Source organism: Bos javanicus, chromosome 3 (genome assembly GCF_032452875.1).
Source record: "Bos javanicus breed banteng chromosome 3, ARS-OSU_banteng_1.0, whole genome shotgun sequence".
Classification (NCBI taxonomy): Eukaryota; Metazoa; Chordata; class Mammalia; order Artiodactyla; family Bovidae; genus Bos; species Bos javanicus.
The window spans coordinates 26,780,544-26,802,285 of NC_083870.1; the positions used below are offsets into that span (position 1 = coordinate 26,780,544).

General features: G+C 47.2%; 1 protein-coding gene across 1 annotated transcript; it reads right to left on the reverse strand.

Annotated features, from left to right (window-relative positions):
- Window positions 1–311: 311 nt before the first annotated feature.
- CD2 (CD2 molecule) lies at window positions 312–14,974 on the reverse strand. The gene is made up of 5 exons (XM_061409975.1): window positions 14,699–14,974; window positions 14,257–14,559; window positions 9,314–9,547; window positions 4,857–4,979; window positions 312–1,077 (listed from the first exon to the last, which is right to left on the reverse strand). The coding sequence occupies exons 1-5, from the start codon at window positions 14,757–14,759 to the stop codon at window positions 782–784; spliced, it is 1,017 nt and encodes a 338-aa protein (XP_061265959.1). The 5' UTR covers window positions 14,760–14,974; the 3' UTR covers window positions 312–781.
- Window positions 14,975–21,742: the final 6,768 nt, after the last annotated feature.

The following is a 21,742-nucleotide window of genomic DNA, read 5'->3' on the forward strand; positions in this document are numbered from 1 at the left end:
TATGGATCCCCCCTCTTTTCAAGGATGCTTCACCATGAACCTGTCTGAAGAACCAAGGAAGTAAAACTGCAAATGAGGTTATGTTTTCTGGTGCTTCTTATTGAAGTCTGTGCATAGAGATCTCAATTCCTTATACAAATCTACCAACAGGCCGTGGGTCCAGCTTTGCACCTGGAGCCTGGGGAGTGGATGTCAGTTGTTCTGGTGGGGGATGAAGGGGAACTGGTTGAATTGGGATGGCCAAATTTGGTCGCGCTGTCATACCGCACCAAATAGCCTCTTTCCCATTCAGCACTAGATGACACCTGGGGTCAAGTCAAGGCTTTTATTTCACTGCTACTCCCAATACAGTGGGCAAGTGTCCACCAGGCACATAAGAAACCAAGAGTGTCTCAAGCAGGAAGCTGCTTGTACAAGACACGGCCACAGTGACTGCTTGACATCTGACATGGGCACGTGCTCTGAGAGGGAATCTGTGCTATATCACCCAGTCCTCGTGTGCACACTTTTATTCCCTTCCTGGAGAAGCGGTGATCGGGGAAGGGGGCCAGAGACTGCAGACATCAGGCAGCCTGGCTGCGTTAGAAGTCACAGACTGCAACTCACTTGGTTGTGGCTCATGCGCTGGGGAGGCGATCGTGGTCTGCTTGGAGAGCACCCTTGCTGGAGGATGGAGGTGTGGGCGTGCACACCCGGAGTGGAGAAATTCCACAGTGCCTTTTATGGGAAAGGACGGGTTTTCATCTCTTTTGATGAGAGGAAGAGGACAGCTGCGGCAGAGTTAGGAGTTTTCTTCGGCGTCACAGGGAGGTTTTGTTTGAACGCGAGGCTTGGGGAGGGGAGGGCCTTTTTGCTGGTGAACTTGTGTGCCTGGCGTCGGAGGAAGCCTCTTCTGCTGGGGCTGGACACGGGGGCCAAGAGCCCGTGGACGATGAGCGGGGGGCTGAGAACGATGGCCAGGTACTGGAGGAGTTTGGGACATGCCTGGATTTGCAGGAGTCGAGACTGGAGTCTGTTGAGGCTTCCGGCCTCTTTCCTCAAGGATCGCTCTCTGTGCTTTTATCTCCAGCTCCTCATCTGCAAGGATCAAAGAAGAGTTCTCTGAAGAGTTCTCTTGGCAAAAATCAGGATCGGCGTAACAATACCGAGCGCACCTCCTGTGCACACCACAGCATGCTAGCTGCTCTGGGGAGGATACGATGAGAAGGCAGAAGCCACCTCTCCTCGCCAGAGACTCCAGGTCTTGAGGGGGAGGACAGAAAGGCCCACCAGCAAGATAGAGGGACAGCCCAGGGCTTCAGAGAACTCAGGGAGCCAGAGGCAAGGAATCCGCTGGAGAACTTGATGCCTGGATCTCCAGGGGGCAGAGAGGGCACTCAGACCCCAGCCCTGCCTCACAGTCACCCCAGGCATCACACCGTAGCACCACTCAGGGTCAGAGCCCTTATAATAGGATCTGTAGTAGTCAGAGAGGGGCTTCCCTGGTGGCTCAGATGGTAAAGAATCTTCCTGTAGTGTGGGAGACCCGGGTTCGATCCCTGGGTCAGGAAGATCCCCTGGAGAAGGATATGGCAACCCACTCCAGCATTCCTGCCTAGAGAATCCCACAGACAGAGGAGCCTGGCAGGCTGCAGTCCACGGGGACACAAAGAGTCGGACACGACTGAGCAACAAACACACACAGTCAGAAAGGATGTTAGTAACCACCTGCCTTCAGATGGGTCTCTGAGATCTACCTTTCACCCACTTCTGTAATTCACCCACATTCTGGCGAGGGGTTGGGATATATGCAAGGGGCTGTTTAGTCCTTAGAAACATATTAGTTTCTCAGAAATTCATAAGCCAGCCCTATGCTCTTGAACTTGGAAGAAAAATTCCTCCTCTGGTCACTCACCTCTCTGGGATTTTCTGCTTTCTGTGATGGCAATCCGTGAAGACAGGCCTACGACTCAGAGAAATGTAATTTTCCTTTGCTGTTTTAAAGTCACACAGGAAATCTGAGGATGCTCAGGTGCCATAGGCTTGGAGGGCCCCGGTGGCCCCTCTGGCCCCCTTTGGGCTACAAGTTAGGTATTTCCTTCCCTGTGCCCAAAGCCATGCTCACAGTGTTCTCTAGAAAGCTAGAAAGAGGATCCCTCCCCGGGGCGGATGGCTGCTCACATCAGTACCGGGGTGTATGTTAGGAAACACGTGCCCTCTCTGAGCACCACCCTGTGACTTCAGGTGACAAGTGAAGTGAAAGTTGCTAGTCGTGTCTGACTCTTTGTGACACCATGGACTGTACAGACCATGAAATTCTTCTGTCCAGAATACTGGAGTGGGTAGCCATTCCCTCCTCCAGGGGATCTTCCCAACCCAGGGATCAAACCCAGGTCTCCTGCATTGCAGGCAGATTCTTTACCAGCTGAGCCACCAGGAAAGCCCAAGCACCCTCCTCTGACTGCTGGAAATCCAGGCAGTGGGTGACTCTGAACGCGAAGACTCAAAGCCAAATGCTGGGGTTTTGGTGAGGAGCTGCTGCTGTGCTATGAGCACAAAAAGTGAAATGCACAGCAAGGGAAAAATATATCTTCTGTGCCATCTTTGGTGCCTCCAGGAGGCAGAGGTGGTGCCATGAGGCCATGCAGAGGACTTTGAGCCCCAACCCCAGGTCCCAGCTATGGGGCCGTGGGAAAGCCTTTTTCCATCCTTGGACTGCAAGCTGGAGCTGGCCATTTGCTTACTGCTAGTCTGGTCACCCGCTGTTTTGTTCGTTTGTTTTTAGAATGCTTATTCCCTATCTTCCAGGTATTAGTTACCATTGCTAAGTGCCTGTGATGGCTCAGACACAAGCACTCTTCTTAGATAGCCTAAAGTCAACAAGCAGCACAAACCAGGACTGCGAATCACTATGTCAGTCTCTGGTAAGGGCCCAGGGCCACTAGAGAGATGCAGACAAAGAGCCCCATGAGTTCTGGGAGGAAGAGAGGGGTACGGCCAAGGGGCTGATGCCTCAGGTTGGCTTGGACAGACAAGGCAAGTCATCAGAGCTCTGTGCAGCCCACCGTCAGAGCAGGACTGTGGGCCCCAGCACAGCCATGCGCGCAACTCCAGCTGCAGCCCACATTGCTCCACGCCTGCATGGAATCCCTCCAGCCTCAATGTGCTCCTCTCTCACTGCATCTCCTGGTTGCTCAGCACTAGGCCTGGACTAGATGAAGCGAACAGCCACCCAGGGCAAAAAACCAAAGGCGGCCCTAACCCCTGGGGCTGTGCAAAGGCAGGGTCAACCCTGGGGGTGGAGGTCTCCTCAACTTTTGTCCCGGGATCCTTGCTCACTTTACCCTTGTCCTAACTCGGCCTACTGGCCACAGTATTTGGGACAAAGCATTTAACTTCACTGAACTTAAACTTCACCCGAAGGAATATAATCTGTCTCATATGATCATGCAGAAAGTTGGATGAGATAGTGAATATAAACATCAAAATAGGGAGGGAGGTTCAAGAGGGATGGGACATGGGTAAACCTATGGCTGATTCATGTTGATACATGGCAGAAGCCAGCACAACACTGTAAAGCAATTATCCCCCAATTAAAAATAAATACATTTTTAAAAAGCATCATATTACAGATTAGGGTCTGGCACAGCCAACTCCTTTGTCAGCATGAGTTGATCATCATGTTGGTCATTTCAGCCTCATGAGAGAACAGTTGTTTTGCCACCGGGTGGCATGTGAGGTGCAAGCATGGGATCTCTGACTCTTAAGCAGTGAGGAAGGAGAGTTTGCAGGGGGAATGGGGATGGAAAACTGCCCGAGTAGGGCCAAGGAAACCGTGTGTGCTAATGGGACTAACCCCACAGGGGTGGAGGGTGCAGGAGAGAGGGAGGTGGGAGCTTGGGGCCATGCTGGAGCAATGGCCAGAGGGAGGCCTGAGGAAAGACGTCTAAAGTAAGGAAGATAAATCCAAAGGTGGCCCAAGGCCACCACTGCCTGGGGAGGTGCAGACTAGGTCTTTGTTTGGGTGGTTGCAGAGGCAGCTGGCCTGGGAGTGCCAGGCCCACTCCAGGGAGAGACCCCACATGGGGGGACCAGTCCTGCTGTGAATGTGAGTTTGTGAGAACCTGAGGACCCATCCACCTGTCCTCACGTCCTGCTGATGACTGGACACCCCTTGCTGGACCCACCTGTAGCATCGCTTCCTAACACCCTCATCCCAGTGTCCACAGAAACATCATTTTCTGAACACACTGCTTTGGGTGGCCTGGATGCTCCTTGAGCAAGCTCCTCACGAGCATAACATTTTCATTCTTAGCAGGTTGTCAGGACTGGTTCAAGGAAGAAACACTCACAGCCCTGACACTTCCTCTTGGAACAGTGAATTGGAAAGGGAATAGAAACACCCAGTTTTAGAACAAGTGTGCTCCTGTGAGTCCCCACTGTGCTGAAATTTTACCTGTGTTCCTAGGAGACTGGTCCTGAACCCACCTTGGCCACCCTCCTCAGGAGAAGACAAGATGTTGGTTCACAGAAATGGTGTTTTGAAGCTAATCTTTCTATCCACATAGATACACATGTCTCATTCAAAGCATGACCACACAGCTTTGCACAGAGTCAGCTTCAGGTGGTGGATTCCAGTGAGGCCAACCTGGACTGAGCTTCTCAAATCTCCCCCATTGTCACCACTGAGAATCTGTTTTTCAAAACTCAAGCTAACCACAAAATGGAACAACCTGTAACCGCCGGTGAAGGCCCTGACATTCTGAAACTACCCATCTCCAGTTTTTTCTTTCCAGACTCTGGGTGCCAGCCCCATGAGCTGTTTCCACGGGGATTTCACCCAGGCCTGCGGTGGGACAGAAGAAGGGGGAGCTTACCATCTCTCCTGCGGCTCTGTTTTTTCCTCCTGCTGATGTAGAAAATGAGTAGTGCCACGAAGATGAGGAAGACGGTGCCTCCTACACAAATGCCGATGATGAGGTACAAATCCAGACCTTCATCTGCAAGAGGAACAGATGCGGCATGGATGGGAGGTCCTGGGAAGAGGGGCCATTTCATTGCTCTGGCCAAGGACTCGAGGACTCCTGCCTCCCATCTTAAGGATGAAAGAGTTTGATGGGACTTCTCAGCCTTACGGAGGCTAAGCTCATGGAGGCTGCTGAACAAGGTCAATACCTCAAGGAGTGCAGGGTTCACAATAAGCCCTCTCACAAGGCTCCTTCGAGAGCTGTTCTTCTGGACCAGAAATGCCTGATTCTTCGTGAGCCAAGGCTCTGTCCCCTCTCAAGGAGGATGTCACAGAAGTTTAGATCTGAGAACGAGGTTAGAGAAAATCTAGTGTAATCTCTAGTTTCACGCACAAGGCCCAGAGAGGAAAGATGAGTTGCCTGAGGTCACACAGCATCCATTCCCGAGTGGTTCCTTTAAGCAGCCCCTCATCTTCATGTTTCTGCACTGTTTATCCAGCTTCATCTCTGGTTGCCCTCCTACATCATGATTGCTTTTTCCTCACTCTCATGACCAGGCACTTTCCAAAGACAGGATCCATGTTTCATGTGTCCAGCCCAGCTGCTGCTGCTGCTGCTAAGTCGCTTCAGTCATGTCCGACTCTGTGCAACCCCATAGACGGCAGCCCACAAGGCTTCCCCATCCCTGGGATTCTCCAGGCAAGAACACTGGAGTGGGTTGCCATTTCCTTCTCCAATGCATGAAAGTGAAAAGTGAAAGTGAAGTTGCTCAGTCGTGTCCGACTCTTCGTGACCCCATGGACTGCAGCCATTTTCCAGGCAAGAGTACTGGAGTGGGGTGCCATTAACCTCAAAGCCAGCACCCTCTCCCAAATTTTCCCTGGCCTGTGAGAGAAACTCAGACACACAGTGAGTTAGCCACAGCAGTGAACTCGATCTTCAACTCACAGACCTTCAGCTGCTGTAATGCAATGAGGATAACAATGACTGTGTTAAGAGAAATGGATTTGAGTGCAGGCTTTTCTAGGTAGGAGCTGTGTGACCGTTGGCCAGTTACTTCACCTCTCTGAGCCTGTTCCTGTCTTTGAAAAAATGGAGATAATGAATTTACATTCTAGGTGGCTGTTGGAAGTCAATCAGATAATGGATGTGAAAGTGCTTTATAAAGTGTGAAACTACACACAAGGATGGAGCCTGCCCTGACTACAGTTCCGTGCACTGGCACTTCTGGGAGCTGTTTCCTGAGAGGGATGCTGGGCCACCTGCCCCTTTGTGAGTCGATAGCAGTCACAGAGTCAGCAGCTGGGGCCAGGGCTCAGGGGATTCGTCCATCCTGAGAATGAACAGAGCTCGGCCCAGCATCACAAGGAAACCCTTCTCCAGCCTAACATTCTTGGGAAGATACTGTTACCCATGAAGCCCAGGACGGACCCCAGGAGCAAGCCAGAGGCTCAGAAACCAAACTAAACAGGTGTTCAGACTGCAGTGGTTTGTTAATCCTTGCTTTTCTTCCTAAGTGTCTCTCTCTCTGACCCATTCTTTGCCTGCCTGTTACACAGACTTTCTAGGCTCTGTGGATGAAGGGGCTTCCATTAGAAAAGCAGGCATAATCCTAACCTGCTGTGAAACTGGACTGGGAAAGGCAGAAGGGCCCTTTAGGTTCTGCCTGCTTGGAGGAAGGGCCAGGGCTATCAGAATCCACCTTGGGCTCAGCCAAGGCCTTCCCAGGGTCTGACCTGGGGGGGTTGGGGGCAAGCCTAGGACCAGTTGAGGAACACGGGGCTAAACCATGCAGCTGCCAGCCTGTCTCCTCAGAGTCCTCAGACGGGACAAGCGTGCCCTTATCTGGGCACACTTGGGAATGTAGGTGTGCCTTACACACTCTGTTCACAGATTTGTCCAGCACAGCCTCTGGGTGCTTTCTGTGGGGGAGGTTCCAGCATGTCTCAGACGTGGCTGTCATGCAAAGCTATGTCCTCACAGTCACTAAATCCAGCCACACTCCTTTCTGCACTCCCTCTCAGAGATGATATGCCCATGAATTCATGTGGTAGAGTCTTTTGCGTATCTAAACCGGCTCCCTCCTCCTACTATTTTGATTTTAAGTACATGCTTATCTTTTTTGAGCCAAGTGGTTAATCATGTCATTGCTCCTCTCTGCCTTGGCCTTTTAGGGTGATGCATCCAGATCCACTTTAGGGTCTTCAAGAGCCACCTTGTCCTCCCCAGGCTTGCCCTAGGTATTCCTCCCATCTCTCTAGTGCCCCTTCCCCCACCTGGCTCCCCCAACTCTGCACCACAGGGAGGTGACAGGAAGGGTCCTGTCTGCAAACCCCAGCTCCCCCCAAAGCCCTTCCTCTCTTCCTCCATCCCTAATGCACACACATTTTTATACTGCTGGGATCTGGTTAAAATACACATGGAGTAGCATTACCAGATAAAATACAGGAGATGACTAGTTAAATTAGAAATAAACAATGAATAATGATTTAGTATAAGGATGTCCCATGCAACACTTGGAGCACACTTATACTGTCTTTTTAGGGACTTCCCTGCTGATCCAGTGGTTAAGACTCTGTGTTTCCAATGCAGGAGGTATGGGGTCGATTCCTGGTTGGGGAACTAAGATCCTGCATGCCATGCAGGGTGACCAAAAAAAAATATTTACACTTTTTTTTTTTTTAATTTGCTAAATCTGGCAACTCTAATTAAGAGCATCCTGAAAGGGGATAAGAGCTTGTGAAGTCGAGGAGGGGTTACCTCACTCACTGTGCCTTAGTGATGGGGGGCAGGGAGGGATGACTGGGAGTCAGAGATTTCATAGGAGGTGACGTGACGCTGGTCTAAGCGTGTGACTTGTGGACTCTAGGATGGTCGCCATTGAGCCCTGCCTCCTGAGATTTCTACCTGTGTGTGACCCCTTCTGATTAAATGTGGGCCGGGCTTACTGAGTGCTTCCTGAATGAATAGAGTACAGCAGCAGTGATGGGACCTGAGACCAAGTACACAGACCAAAGAGCCTGGCTTTTGCACTGGGCCCTTACTGTTGCTGTTTCTCAAGCTTCCCTGAGGGAAGGGGCTGCCATACTGGGAGGCAGCCGAATGCACGTGAGTAAACTTGGAAGTGGCTCCTCCCTCAGCAGAGCTTGTACCTGACTGACTTGACTGCAGCCCCTGCTAGTACCTTGACAATAGCTTCATGAATGACTCTGAGCCAGAAGCATCAGCGAGACCAGTCCCAGATTCAATGTCTCACAGAAACCGTGAGATTATTATCTTCAACGCTGTTTGCTGTTTTAAGCCACTACATATGGGGTCGTTTGCTACACAACTGATAACTAATTCAAAGTATATATTAAAGTCTTACTTCTGACTTCACACCAGCTCAGGGTTGCTTCCTAGGGTCACTGACCCGCCAAAATTGCTATAGAAACTAAGGAAATCTGGCCAGATCACTGTTTTGTGCTTGGCTTCCTTTCGGGGATTGACCAGGCAGCACTGGAAAGATAATCGTGGAGTATCAGATGAGTAGACGCTTGGGGATCACGGGGCTTATCTTCTTTGTGGCTCAGGAGGCTGAAGCCCAGAAAGAGGAAGGGACTCTGTCCAGGCCATCCCGATATATTTAGACAGACAGAAACTAGAGGTCCAGACCCCAGTCTCCCAGGCCAGAGCAGGCCATCTTTCAAAAATTACTTTGGGGGGTCATGTCAAGTTGGGGAGCAGGAAAGAACTTAGACTCTTGAAATTTCAGAACTTTGCGTGCTGAGCTGTCTGCTCTGAGGCAGTAAGAGCATTGCCCACCTGGGTTCACAGTCCTCCCTGGCCTCAAGCTTTTCCTCTCTCCAAGTCCTTCACTTCCTGGGTTTCTAGAAGGAGCCCTTCTGCTCCTGCCTCTGATAGGAGGTGCTGACCATCGCCCCTCCAGAAAGGAATCTTTCTTGCTCCCTTCTCCATCATTGCCCTGGGGTCACAATCATGGTCCCTGACTAACTGAGAGACCATGGGCAAGTCAGTTTGCCTCTCTGGCAAGGGGCCGTCTATATGAGATAACCATTTCAGCTCCTTTTATCTCTTCAACTCAGCAATTCTTTCTCCGAGGAGAGCATCTTTTTAATTTCCTGAGGTTAGACCATGCTCTGTGAGAAGAATCCCAAGACGGGTAAACAGGGAACACTACCCCCTCTCTCCTCTAAGCCTTCCCTTGGAGATTTCCAGGAGAAAGAGGGATGTTTTCAGTTCTCATCCTGAGCCAAAGCGGCCTCCCAGGCCAAGCACCCATGCCCTGGAGCAGTCCTTGCCTGTTCGGCCTTAAAGACTGGATTGTGACATGAACTTGTGGCGCCCGACCAGTGCCCACCACGCACCTGGACACACGGCGATCTCTATGCTGACTTTGCTATCGACATGGTTACTCGCCACGCACTTGAATGTTTTATTCCATCTGGTGTTCCACGTGTAGGTGATGAGCTTCCCACGATCTTGTTTGACACGGGTCGTATTTAAAAACAGTTCTAATTTAGGATTACTTCCATTTTCTACCTTGCAGCTCACAGTTCTGTTGGTACAGATCCAGTTAATTTCAGGTCCTGAGAGCATCTCTGAAAAGAAAAGAAAGATACAACTCAAGTCAGGCAACTTACTGATTGTAAAAGATATACCTATTTAGAGAGGGAAAATGGAGTTAGTTGGGGAACAGGAAACAATTTCAAAGATTCCTAGCAATTTTAAAAATATCATTTCTATTTTATGTTATTTATACAGCACATTCAGAATAAATTTATTTCTGATATTTATAAATATATCAGTAAAATATACATCATATTTTCAGATGGTAAAGTGTCTACCTGCAATGTGGGAGACCTGGGTTTGATCCCTGGGTTGGGAAGATCTTCTAGAGAAGGAAATGGCAACCCACTCCAGTACTCTTGCCTAGAAAATTCCATGGATGGAGGAGCCTGGTGGGCTACAGTCCATGGAGTTGCAAAGAGTTGGACATGACTGAGTGACTTTACCTTCTTTCTTTATACCTTAAAATGCTTTCACATATATGATATCATTTCATCCTAACAAACAGAGAGGCTGATGTTTTTCTTCCTGTTTATAGATGAAGTACCCAAGGGTCTGGGAGGGTTAAATGGATGGTCCAAAGGTACCCACTAATAAATGGCAAATCAGGAGAGGAGCTCACCCTCCCAAATTCAAGTTCAGTCATACAGTTAAGAGGTTTACCATGTCGTGATCCCCACATGGCACAGTAGTCTGTTGGGGATGGAGGGTTGGGAGAAATGCTTTAAGAGCAACTGGGAACCTGACCCTTGAGAAACTGGTACATGTATAGCCTGGGGCCTTGGTCACAAATGGAAACTCCCTCCTCCTTCCCCCGGCAGATCCTGGGAGCAGTGGTGCTGTTCAAGCTCTGGACAGACAGAGCCTCTTCATCCTCCCAGAGCTGCTGGGCCACTCCCCACACCTCACTGGTGCTCACCCATAGATAAGGATAAGAAAAACGTTCCCCACCTGCACAGCAAGGATGACAGGTGACAAAGCCCTGGCACATGGCTGGGCTCTGGCAATACTGGTGGTGGGGCTTCCCAGGTGGCACAGTGGTAAAGAACCCACCTGCCAATGCAGGAGGCACAAGAGACAGGGGTTCAATCCCTGGGTAGGGAAGACGCCCTGGAGCAGGAAGTGGCACCCCACTCTAGTATTCTTGCCTGGAAAATTCCATGGACAGAGGAGACTGCTGGGCTTCAGTCCATGGGGTTGCAAAGAGTTGGACACGACTGAGCACACACAATATTGGTGGTAGCTGTTGTGATCACACACGCCCTGCCTTTCCTTTTCTGACATGATAATATTCGAAGGCTGTGTCATGAAAGAAAAAGCCCTGGCCATGGTGTTATTTGGACCAGGTTCAAATCGTACTCCACCACTTGTGAGCTGTGACCAGATTCTGCCCTTTTTCTCACCCTGCCTTCCCTTTCTTTCCTCAGAGTTGCCACCTTTCTCTCTCAGCAGCCTTCCATTCATCATGCAGATGGATACCTTTTTTTCTTTCTTAATGATTTCCTCCCTCCCTGACTCCCAGACAATCATATCTTCCCCATGAACTTTCTCGCCAAATTTCATTTCTGTCCCAGAATATAGGTATGCAGAAATTAAGTGTTTTCCCATCCAGAGATTCAGTGTGACCCCGAATGAAGAGGATGGAAAAACATCCCCGTACACCAAGACAGGGTCAGTTCATGCTCTAGGGGTTGAGTTGAGGAGTGAGTTTGTGTTTTCAAAATGGAAATGTTCCTTTTTTTTTTTTCTATTTATAAATCTACATGTTGTTGTACAGTTGAAAACAACACAATATTGTAAAGCAATTATCCTCCAATTAAAAATACGAGTAAAAAAAACATACAAGTAAATCACATCACTGTAAAAATTGATAAAATATCAAAAAAGTTTCAAAAAGATTAAAAATCACTTGCAATTCTATCACGCAGAGTCAATAATTATCAATGTTTCAATGCATCTAACAAATGTTTTCTATGCACGCATGCCATATATAAATAATGTTCTAAAAAATAAAATTGGATCATATGATTTTTTAGTCTGCCTTTTTCCCTTTACTGATCTATTATGAAATTCTTTACTTTATGAACACCAATAAATATACATGTCCACCATCTTTTTAAATGATATATTGTTGATTTTAAGGGCTTCCCTGGTGGCTCAGTGGTTAACAGTCCACCTGCCAATACAGGAGACGCAAGCTCCATCTCTGGGTCGAGAAGATCCCGTGGAGAAGGAAATGGCAACCCGCTCCAGTATTCTTGCTGGGAAAATCCCATGGACAGAGGAGCCTAGCAGCCCATGGGATCATAGAGTAGGAAAGGACTGAGTGACTGAGCATGCACGCATTCGGATTTAATCAGTAAGTTTCTAACTGCTGGGGACTTTAAGATCCTTTCCAGTACTTCACTGACATAAACCACCCAGCAATGTGCAGCCACTTGAAAGCATATCTTTGTACATATGCTGTCTGTAAGACAGTTTCGTACAAGAGGCATGATTGTATCGAGTGAGGGTACATCTCATAGATGAGCGCGCTCTGATTTCCAGGTTGCTAGGACGACCTCCTTCTCCACTAACATCTGCTTTTAAGGGGACTTCCTCAGCTAATGGCAACAGCCCCCTCGTTAAGGAGTTGTGGGTACCAAGATTGGAAACAGAGAAGCTTGAAGGAACAGAGACAGAGAGAACTCTAGCACTGAGGAGACAGGTACTGTGTCCCAGGGGCCTGACGCACCTATGGTTAGCTTTTGCCCTGAAGCCTTGTCCCATGAATACCCCATAGGGTTATAATTATGAAAATCAGACTCAGAACAGATAGAGAATTTGCCCAAGGCCATGTGGCAAGAAATGGTGACTGGATCACAAACTGACATGCTCTGTAACATTTACACACACACACACACACACACACAGGATGGCAGTTGTGTCATGGAAAGATCTCTGTCTTTTGGCAAGAGTGAGAATTTATTTTTGAGGTTGTGAAAACATTCTAAAACTGATTGTCGGTTTGGTTGTACATCTCTGTAAATATACTACAAGCCATAGAATCATATACTCTAGATGGGTGGATTTTGTGGGACGTGCATTATATCTCAATAAAGCTGATGGGGTAGGGGTGGGTCGGGGCAGGGTGAGGGCAGAATGTCACCATCCTTGCTAAAACCAGCCTTGGGTTTGGATCCTGACTTTGCTCCCATCAGACCACTACCTGTTTCCTCAAAGTTGATCAGGGAATAACGACCTCTCAGGGTTGTTGGGATCCTCAAGTAAGAGCATGTAGCAAAGCACATCACACATCACTGGTAGCCATTATCACCCAGGCAATACTAAATGATACATGATGTGAAGCTCAAGTTTGAAACAGGCCAAAGTTATGACATCTGTGGTTCCCAGAGCCCACAACAGAGGCCTGTTCTGGCTGCATCTATCTCACCCGGTTTCTGAGCTGTAGTCTGTATTCTGGTGCCGGATTAGGTGTGGCAGGTTGTCATCTGCAGGGGGGCTGCCAATGTCTGTGACTGTTGTGGGTGGGGGCTGCTACCAGATCCGCGTGCTCAAGAGCAGGGCTGGAGGGTGACTTTACGTAGGAGGAGGGGGCCCTTCCTTTGGCAGCATTTCCTGTGTCAAGCACAGAAATGCTTATTTGCTCACTGAATCTGTGGCTTGTGTTCAGGCTCAGGTTCCCATCTTCTTCTCCAAGCTAAGTTCAGCTTCTTCTTCTACTGTTATCTATGCCCTGCCAAGTGACTCCTGGACTTGCTACTTCAATGTCATTTCAATTCTACTTTCTCGTCCCTCTCTCTCGAACTCAAGCCACTTTGTTCATCCTTTTTCCACACATGACCCTCAGTGTAAGCAAGCTTCAGGCATGTTATAGGCACCCTGTGGTCTAGGCCACTGGTTATCAGCTTCAGCTGTGCTTTAAAATCACCTGGGGCGTTTAGTGCCTACAATGCCCAGGCCCTGAGCCAAGAAACTCTGATTTAATTGGTCTGGGATGGGACTTAGTACTGGTAAATTTTACTGTACCTCAGCTGATTCCAACATGAAGCCTGAATTAAGACTCACCAAGCAGCCCCTTCCTGCTTCCCCCGGATTAAAGCAGCAGCTCCCTGCCTAGTCTTCCGTCTTTCATCTTCCATAGCTACTACTGCTCTCCCAGTACACGCATAGACATATGGGGCCACACCCTGTGTATTTTCTACAGATACCAGCAAAAACACCTTCTACCTTTGATCATGCTGATGTTGAGCAGATTAGAAACCATTCATCCTTTAATACATTATTTCCAGCCCTTTCCTGCCTTACCACCACTCCTTCAGGACATCCGGGCTTGAAATTGTCTCTCTGGACAGAAGACCCACTGCCCTTCAATCAGCCTCCCCGTCCTAGCCTCATAGCTTATCCTTCATCATCCACCTGAAATGGTCACCGTTTCCCCCTTCTGCCCACTGATTCCCCTCCTCCTAATTAATGCCATGTCAATCTAGATCCTTCACTCAAATCAGCATCCCCACCACCTCTGGAGAGGTGGAGTGTGTAGACACGAGGGTCTATTAGCTGTGGCGTCTATCTCTCCCACAAGACTGGAGCTTGCATCGAGGCAGGAGGAATGCATTCAGTTTCCCTTAGGGCTCCCCAAGGCCAACATCTGGGCTGGGGACCTTGCATAAATGCTACTCTTTGGCTTGCTAAATAGCACCCGTTTTGAGATGGAGGAATTTAGGGGTCAAAGACTTACCTTGAATCTTCAAATCAAATTTTTTGCTCAGTCGGTTTACTCCATTTGAATCATAAACCTCTACCTCATAGAGACCACTATCGTTTCTCATCAGAGTTTTAATTTTCAGAGTTCCATTTGTAAACATATCATATTTGTCCGTTTCATTGTGAAGTGGCATATCTTTCTTTATTCGTGCAATCTTGTTTTTGTTTCTGTTCCATTTTATATCTGCCACTATATCACTTCTTGGAAAACCAGGAATGTCCAGGTTGAGGTCATGATCCAGGGCACCCCAGACGACAATGCTTTCAGGGTCTTCACCTACAAAAAGCAAGACAGTGGCTGAGGTGACTCTCTGCCAAGGAAAAGCAGGGCTGTGACCTTTCTGACCTCTATGCTCAGTTCAGGGTCTCTAACGAAGCTTCTGACAGTGAGAGTGAAGACCCTCACACCAACTTACCTTTGGTGGGAACAGTGAAAATCAGAAGGAAGCTGGCTAAGATTTCACATGCGAGGTTCATCTTTGGGGATCGTTTCCTTCTGTGATTCTGTGTTCTTCTTGCAAAAGGAACTCAAGTAACATCAGTGGAATCCACCCCCTGTGAGCTTAACCACGTGCCTCTCTTTTTTGCTTCTTTAGGTAACATAGAATACAGACGCACACACACACTCACACATAAGCATATACAATTCAGAAAACCAACCTGGCTGATGTACTTCTTTGCTAAAGCAGAATATTTGTGAGTGTGTCTTCTTATCATGTTTTAATCCTCACAGCAGCCTTGGGTGGGTTTTATTATGCGCGTCAAAGAGAAGAGGAACTAACAGACTAAGCCACTCAGAATCACCCTTTAGTTAACAAAGAGCCAGATTCAACCTTACGGCCCGCCTTCTATGCCCTCTACTGCAGTATATATGAAAAAGTATTACTATTAAAATACATAAATTATTCCTATCAATCAATAAGACAAATGAAATTTGGTTTTAAAAATCAACAAAGAATACAAACAAGCAAATTATAGAAGAAATACATTATAGAAAAAATGTCAATAAATGTATGAGAAGGTATCTAATGCTACAGATATATATATAATAGCTATTTTATATATATATATATATATATATAAGTCATAAAACACCATCTTCACATTCAAATTGGTAAAATTAGAAAAGATAGTGATTTACATTATTGACAGAAATGTTGGGAGAAGCAGGAACCTTCATATAATACTTCAGGGAGTATAAAGTATACTTCCCATGGATGGGATTTGGCAGTTTCCACTAAACTTTAAAATACATATGTGTGTGTATATATATATATATATATATATATATATATTTAACCTAGTAATTTTAATTTGAGAAGCCTAACCTTCAAAAATGCTTGAATAAATGTGCAAAAATTCTGTCCAAGGAAATTTGTTATAGCTTTTTTGGTAATAAAAATGTTCAAACAACTAAAATTGTGGTATATTCATATGATGAAATATTGGTTGAGTTAAATAGAACAAAGTAGCTCTAAGAGCATGTTATATATTATATTGTATTGTATTATACTATCATAGTGTGGACATGGAAAGAAATCTGCAAAGACTCATGCCAAACTTTCCACAGCACATCCCTTTCAGGACTTGGATTTGGAGGAGGCAAAAAGGAAACTTTCACTATTTTATCAACTTTGGCGAAGTTAGAAATTTTGATAATGAACATATTCATTCTATAATAAAAACTGTTTTTAATGAAGGGTGCTTAGGACACATCTGTTCCAAAGCATATACAGATCCTGAGAAACAATTTACCTCTAGGCCCCTTACCTATAAGTGGCTCACCCACTAGCCAGCCGCCAACCACAGCCTCCCAAGTCCTGGTCCAGACGACGTGGTGATGGCCATGGTGCTCCCCGCCTTGGCCTTTCTGATAATTTTCCTAAGCTCTCATGGGACAAATGGAGAGCAGATGTCTGTTCTCTCTGAAATATTAATCAATCCTGCTCCTCTCACATCTCATTTAATTCTTTTTTTTTTTCCTTCAAACTTTAATTTTTTTATTTTGTGTTGGGGTATAGCCGATTAACAATGTCAGTTTCAGTTGAATAGCAAAGACTCAGCCATACATATACATGTATCCATTCTCCCCCAAACTCCCCTCCCATCCAGGTTGCCACATAACACTGACACCTCACCTAATTCTGAATGTTGAAAAAGCCTGACTTCAAGGACAGAAACTGAAAAAGAAAAGGATCGATAAATGCATGTAAAATTTAAAACCTTTGTACATGAAAAGCCCTAAGAAATTTAAAAGACAAAGTACTGAAAGGGGCAAATTATTTGCATGATATATAACAAAGGTTAATATCCTCGAAATTAAATTTTTCATGTAAATGTAGAAAGAAAAGATAGACACCTTGATATTAAACTGGGTCAAGGTCATCAAAGGACAATTCACCAAAAAAGAAGCATGATCGAATAAACCTATGAAAATGGAGTCGACTTACTAATAAGCAAAGAAATGTAAATGTTAACATAGATGTATTTTCATCTTTTATTTAAAAATGAAAATATACAGTGTTGATGATGGGAAAACAGACATTCTTGAATATGGACAGTAGACACACAAGCAGATGTAGAGTTTCTGGTGGACAATTTCTCAGCATGAATTAGAAGCATCAAAAATATTCATATTTTGACCTAGCAAGTCCACAAGAATGATTTTATCTTAAGGAAATAATGAAAGACTTACAAGACTTGGCTAAAATTTATACCTTGTAGAATTGTTTATAACTCAAAACTGCAGATGATTTGAAAGGAGGAAATCTGTTAAATCATGATATGAACTAACTGAATATGGGGAGAAAAAGGTCACAATAAACAATATAATCCTATTTCTGTTTCTTAAAAAGTGTGGTGTGTTGTTTGTGTATCTTTTGGAAGAACATTCACTAGGGTGTTGGTCTCTGAGTGGTGGGATAATGCCTATTGTTCTGTTGTTCTTGGTTGTTGTTGCTATTCTAACATTTCTAAATTGAATATATATTGCTTTTCAAGTGATCTCTTGTTCATTATAAGTAGACCTTCTGCTTAGGTAAAAAATCCCAGGACCGAAGATGGGTGCAGTTCCTGCCCTGTGTGTGTGAGCTTCCAGGGAAAATCCACCGATAACTCATTCCAAATTTTCTCTTTCCATCCTCACTGCCCTCTGGGAGCTGTCTCTTGCTTTATCTTCACTGACTCTTCTTATCTAAACTAATACTCCTGGGGAAATAGTCGAAGAGAGCAAGAAGCAGGTGAAGGGGTGGAAGACATTTTCACAGATGTATCCCTGGCTAGCGAGATACCTTCGGTCCCTGCTCCTGCCGTCCCTGCGCTGTGCCAAGGGAAAGCTCTCGAGAGAGAATCAGATTCTGTTAACACTTCGGCAGTTCACACCCAACCGAACATGCTGAATTGTCAGATTTCAGAGCGGCAGGAAATTCAGGAAGTGATCTGGTCTCCTCTCTGCATTTCAGTTGAGGCTCTTGAGCCCATGGAGTTTCTAGGGTGTTCCTGTCCGCCTTGTCCGGGTCAGCAGCCTGATCCCCAGGCTCCGGGACACTCTCCGCTTCCTACTTCAGGGTCATCTTCGCCTCTCACCTTTCATGTGCCCCCCAACTTAGGAGTCACTAAGTCCAGCTTTGCCTTCCTACTTAACACCCGTCTCTTCTCTCTGGTACCTCTGCTTGTGCCCTCGTTATGCCTTCCCACAAGCTCAGGTGAGAATGCGAAACAGGAGGCAAGCAGGTAGCATTTTATACTAAAAGCCGAGTATGTTGTAGCTTCAGTGCTGATGAGAAAGGCCACATGTGTGAGTGTTTGCAGCCTGGTCCCGTTGATACTCGGCCTCACATTAGCATTGCATCAGCACCAGTGCACAGCTATGCTCACTGCCAGGCAGCAACTGACTGTTCTTGCAAAGGCGGCCTCCTGTAATCAGCCACCCATGTATGTTCCAAGGTGGGAGACCTCCGTCTCTGAGCACCAAGTCCGTTGCCAAGTGTTATTATTCTCTGGGGCAAAAACTTGAGTTTCCTTTTCCTTCTGCGTTTCCCACCCACACAGCAGACAGGAGAGAATCAGCCCACGGAAAAAGTTCCTGTGTGAAGTCTGGATGCCTGAAATGAGAGTCATTGAGACTGGAAGTCCCCCAGAGGGGTAAATTCCTCTGAGAGAAGATGGAATACATGTTTGTCACTAGCCGTATAATCATGTGATTACAGAGAAGCGAGTTTAAAGCCAAACCAAGCCGGCCCACGTGTACCAGTTATACAGATCTAGGTAGATAGGTCCTGCTTGTAAGCCTCAGTTTCCACATTCTCAAGCTGACTGTGAGTCAGATGAAGTGATGGGTGTCGGGCATCTAAGGGCAGTGCCTGGCCCCTAGGAGACCCTCAGCAAACATCAGCTTTCTTTCCTGTCTGCCATTACACTCTGGATAAGGGGCCTACTTAAGAGAATAAGGGAAGGGACGACACCGAGACACTTTGCCTTCATAAAAAAGTCAGGAAAGCTGGAGGCTCTCAGGGCTTCTGAGCACTGTCCAGCAAGAAAGCGGGGGACTTAAGACTGACAAGACCTAGGAAACTATTATTTTTTTAGGGTACATGTTGCTTTTCTCTGCTTTTTATTTTTGTAGCCTTCTTTCCCGTGTTTATTTCTCAGGATTGCTTAGCTGGATCGCCAACAGGGCCTGTGAGCTTGTAAGCTAAGAAGCAGTGAAACAGAGCCCTTCTCAGCTGCTGGGCTTGGGGACATGAGCCCAGGTCACAAGAAGCTGGTGCTGGCTGAAGAACAGAGGAAAACAGATTAAGGGCCAGCACTTGAGGAGAGCAGGAAGGAGACCCCAGCTGGCTGAGCCCTGAGAAGGGTCCACCGTGGCTGGAAGTCCATACACCTCTCCAACAAACAGCAAAACACAGGAAATGCTGGTGGCATGAAGAGATGAATAGGGAAGGTGAAAGCAGGAGTGCTGCGCTTGGATTCAAGCTGGGAGACCCAGTTTAAAGACAGCTCTGACTTTGCCTGCTTGCTAGCTGTGTGCTCCCCACAGTCCCTCTTTGAGCCTCAGTTTCAATGAGTCTGAAATGGCAAGGAGGGGGAGGGGCAGTCATTCCGCTTGCTCGATTTTGATCAAAAGGTTGTGATGAGGGCTAGATAAGGTAACCAATGAAAATCTTACACGTGATGGTGAGAGTGGCCATCAGAAACTTGTGGGGATCTGTACCATTTTAGAGATGCAGACGTAGAGAACAGATATGTGTGTGTGTGGAGGGCTGGGGAGTGGGATGGATCGGGATTGACAGTATATACACTATGTGCTCAGTCACTTCTCCTATCCGATGCTTTAGGAGGCTATGGACTGCAGTCCACCAGGCTCCTCTGTCCATGGGATTCTCCAGGCAAAAATACTGGACTGGACTGATGTTTCCTCCTCCAGGGGGTCTTCCCCACCCAAACTACCAAGTGTAAAATAGGCAGGAAGATGCTCTATAGCACAGGGAGCTCAGCATGGTGCTCCATGGTGACCTAGATGGGTGGGATGGGGCCGTGAGAGGGAGGCTCAACAGGAAGGGGATGTAGATATATATACAGCTGATTTTGCTTCATTGTACAGCAGAAAAGAACACAACATTGTAAGGTGATTATACCACCAATTAAAAAAAAAAACGTATGGGGAAATCATCAAAAGGAGGTTTCTGGATTTAGTTCAGGCACAGTCAGATCCCGCTACAGAAGACAAGGCAATCTTTTCAGAGTCAGGTGGGCTGAGCAGAAAAGAAAACTATCACCAATCACAGCACCAGGATCCAGCGGCTCCTGGGGCTGCTTTCTTTCCAAAGGATCCTGGGGCAAAGCTGCCTGCTGCTGCCACCCTCTGGTCACAACCTGAACTGCACCCTTGCTAATGTCACTGCTGATGGTTAGAACACACTTTGCATATGAATAATATTTGCATAATGTTTTTGCTTACACTTTTCCCCTCTAAAAAATTATATTTATTCATCCACACAATATCCTTGCACTGTAAGAATTTTCATAGATGAATAAACCAAAGCTTAAAGAATTTAAAGCTTCCTCGGTGAAGACTTAGCCAGGAGGTGACCCAGATTCTCTGATCCAAGAACTGTATTCTTTCTGCCACTACTATAGTAGGTATCCGAATCTGAGGATGGGGTTCTCCTGACATCTTCTCCTATCCCAACCCTGCCTCCATGGTCTCAAACTCCCAATACCCCTCTGTGTCTGAGGTTGCCCATGGGCGGGGATGGTGAAACTAGAAAAGAAGTGAGCAGGGCACATGGTGCCCCAGTCCTCCCAAGAATCTCACACGGATGAAGGAGGTGAGACACGCATCCGGAGGTGATACAGACATCCACGGGCCCTGGTACCCATGCTAAGTGCTACAGGCAGGCTCAGGTGGAGTTCATGGGAAGGTAAAGCGGTTCCAGCTGGGAGAGGTGATGCCTGAACTGACTGTTAAAAGGCTAACGGGGTGCAAGTTCATCAAGGGGTCAGTGAAGGACATCCCAGGCTGAAGGCCCGGGAGGAGGGAAGCACAGATACAGACGAACTTCAGGAGAGGGGAAGAGGCATTCCTGTTTGGCTGAGAAGACGGCAGTGATGCTGGATGTGGAGATTGGGCGAGGGATGAAATTCCTCCTGTTTTGTAAGGCCATCCATTCAACTTGTGTAACCAATATTTGTTGCGACAGGCACACATTCAGTTTGTTTCTAGGGACAATTGCAAAACCAACACTTTGTCACATACCTTTGAATTTATTCAATGAATATTTATTGACTGCCTACTTTCCCTGTGCCAGGCACTCTCCTGGGTCCTGGGATGTTCTCCCCACCCACCCACCCCTCAATGAACTTACATTCTACTGGAGACACAGACAATATACAACAGAAATGAGTAACATATAAATAAGCATTTAGATGGTGAAAATGAGGGAGAAAAATAAGGAATGAAGGGGGAATTTGGGGAGGGTGGAGGGTTTGCACTCTTAGAGAGTGTGACCACAAATGTCTCACTGAGGAAGTAGCGTTGGGTAAAGGCCCGAGAGAGTGAGGTAGGGGGACGGTGGGGTGAGACCGCAGCCTGTTTGGGGAGAGGGGTGCGAATGCAGACGTGTTGGGGTGGAGCAGCGGTGGCCGGGGGCGGGGGGTAGGGGGAGGAGAAAAGGTCTAAGGCAGAGGTGAGACAGGTGGTAGGCAGTCATAGGAGGCTTTGTTCAGAGCAGGAGCAACTCCGTGCTGTCCGCCTTGAAGTCCCATTCTTTCTGCAGAGTCAAAACAATGTGAAAGGAGCCTGTTCTGCAGTTTGTATAGATTTGACAGGGGTGTGGGGAGGGGAGGCCACGGGGTCCTGGGACACATACTCACCATCACAGACTTAGTGGCATAAAACAACCTCCATGCTGTTGTGATCCCAGAACCTGTGGGCACGACTCTTCCTGAGCTGGCGCGTC

What these genes read in the sequence shown, in the direction of transcription:
- CD2 (XM_061409975.1), bottom strand. Translation starts at nt 14,759, where the DNA reads ATGAACCTCGCATGTGAAATCTTAGCCAGCTTCCTTCTGATTTTCACT. An exon ending in ATTTGATTTGAAGATTCAAG is followed by an intron (nt 9,548 to 14,256) that starts GTAAGTCTTTGA and finishes TTTTCTTTTCAG; the next exon opens with AGATGCTCTCAGGACCTGAA. An exon ending in ACAGAGCCGCAGGAGAGATG is followed by an intron (nt 1,078 to 4,856) that starts GTAAGCTCCCCC and finishes TGATCCTTGCAG; the next exon opens with ATGAGGAGCTGGAGATAAAA.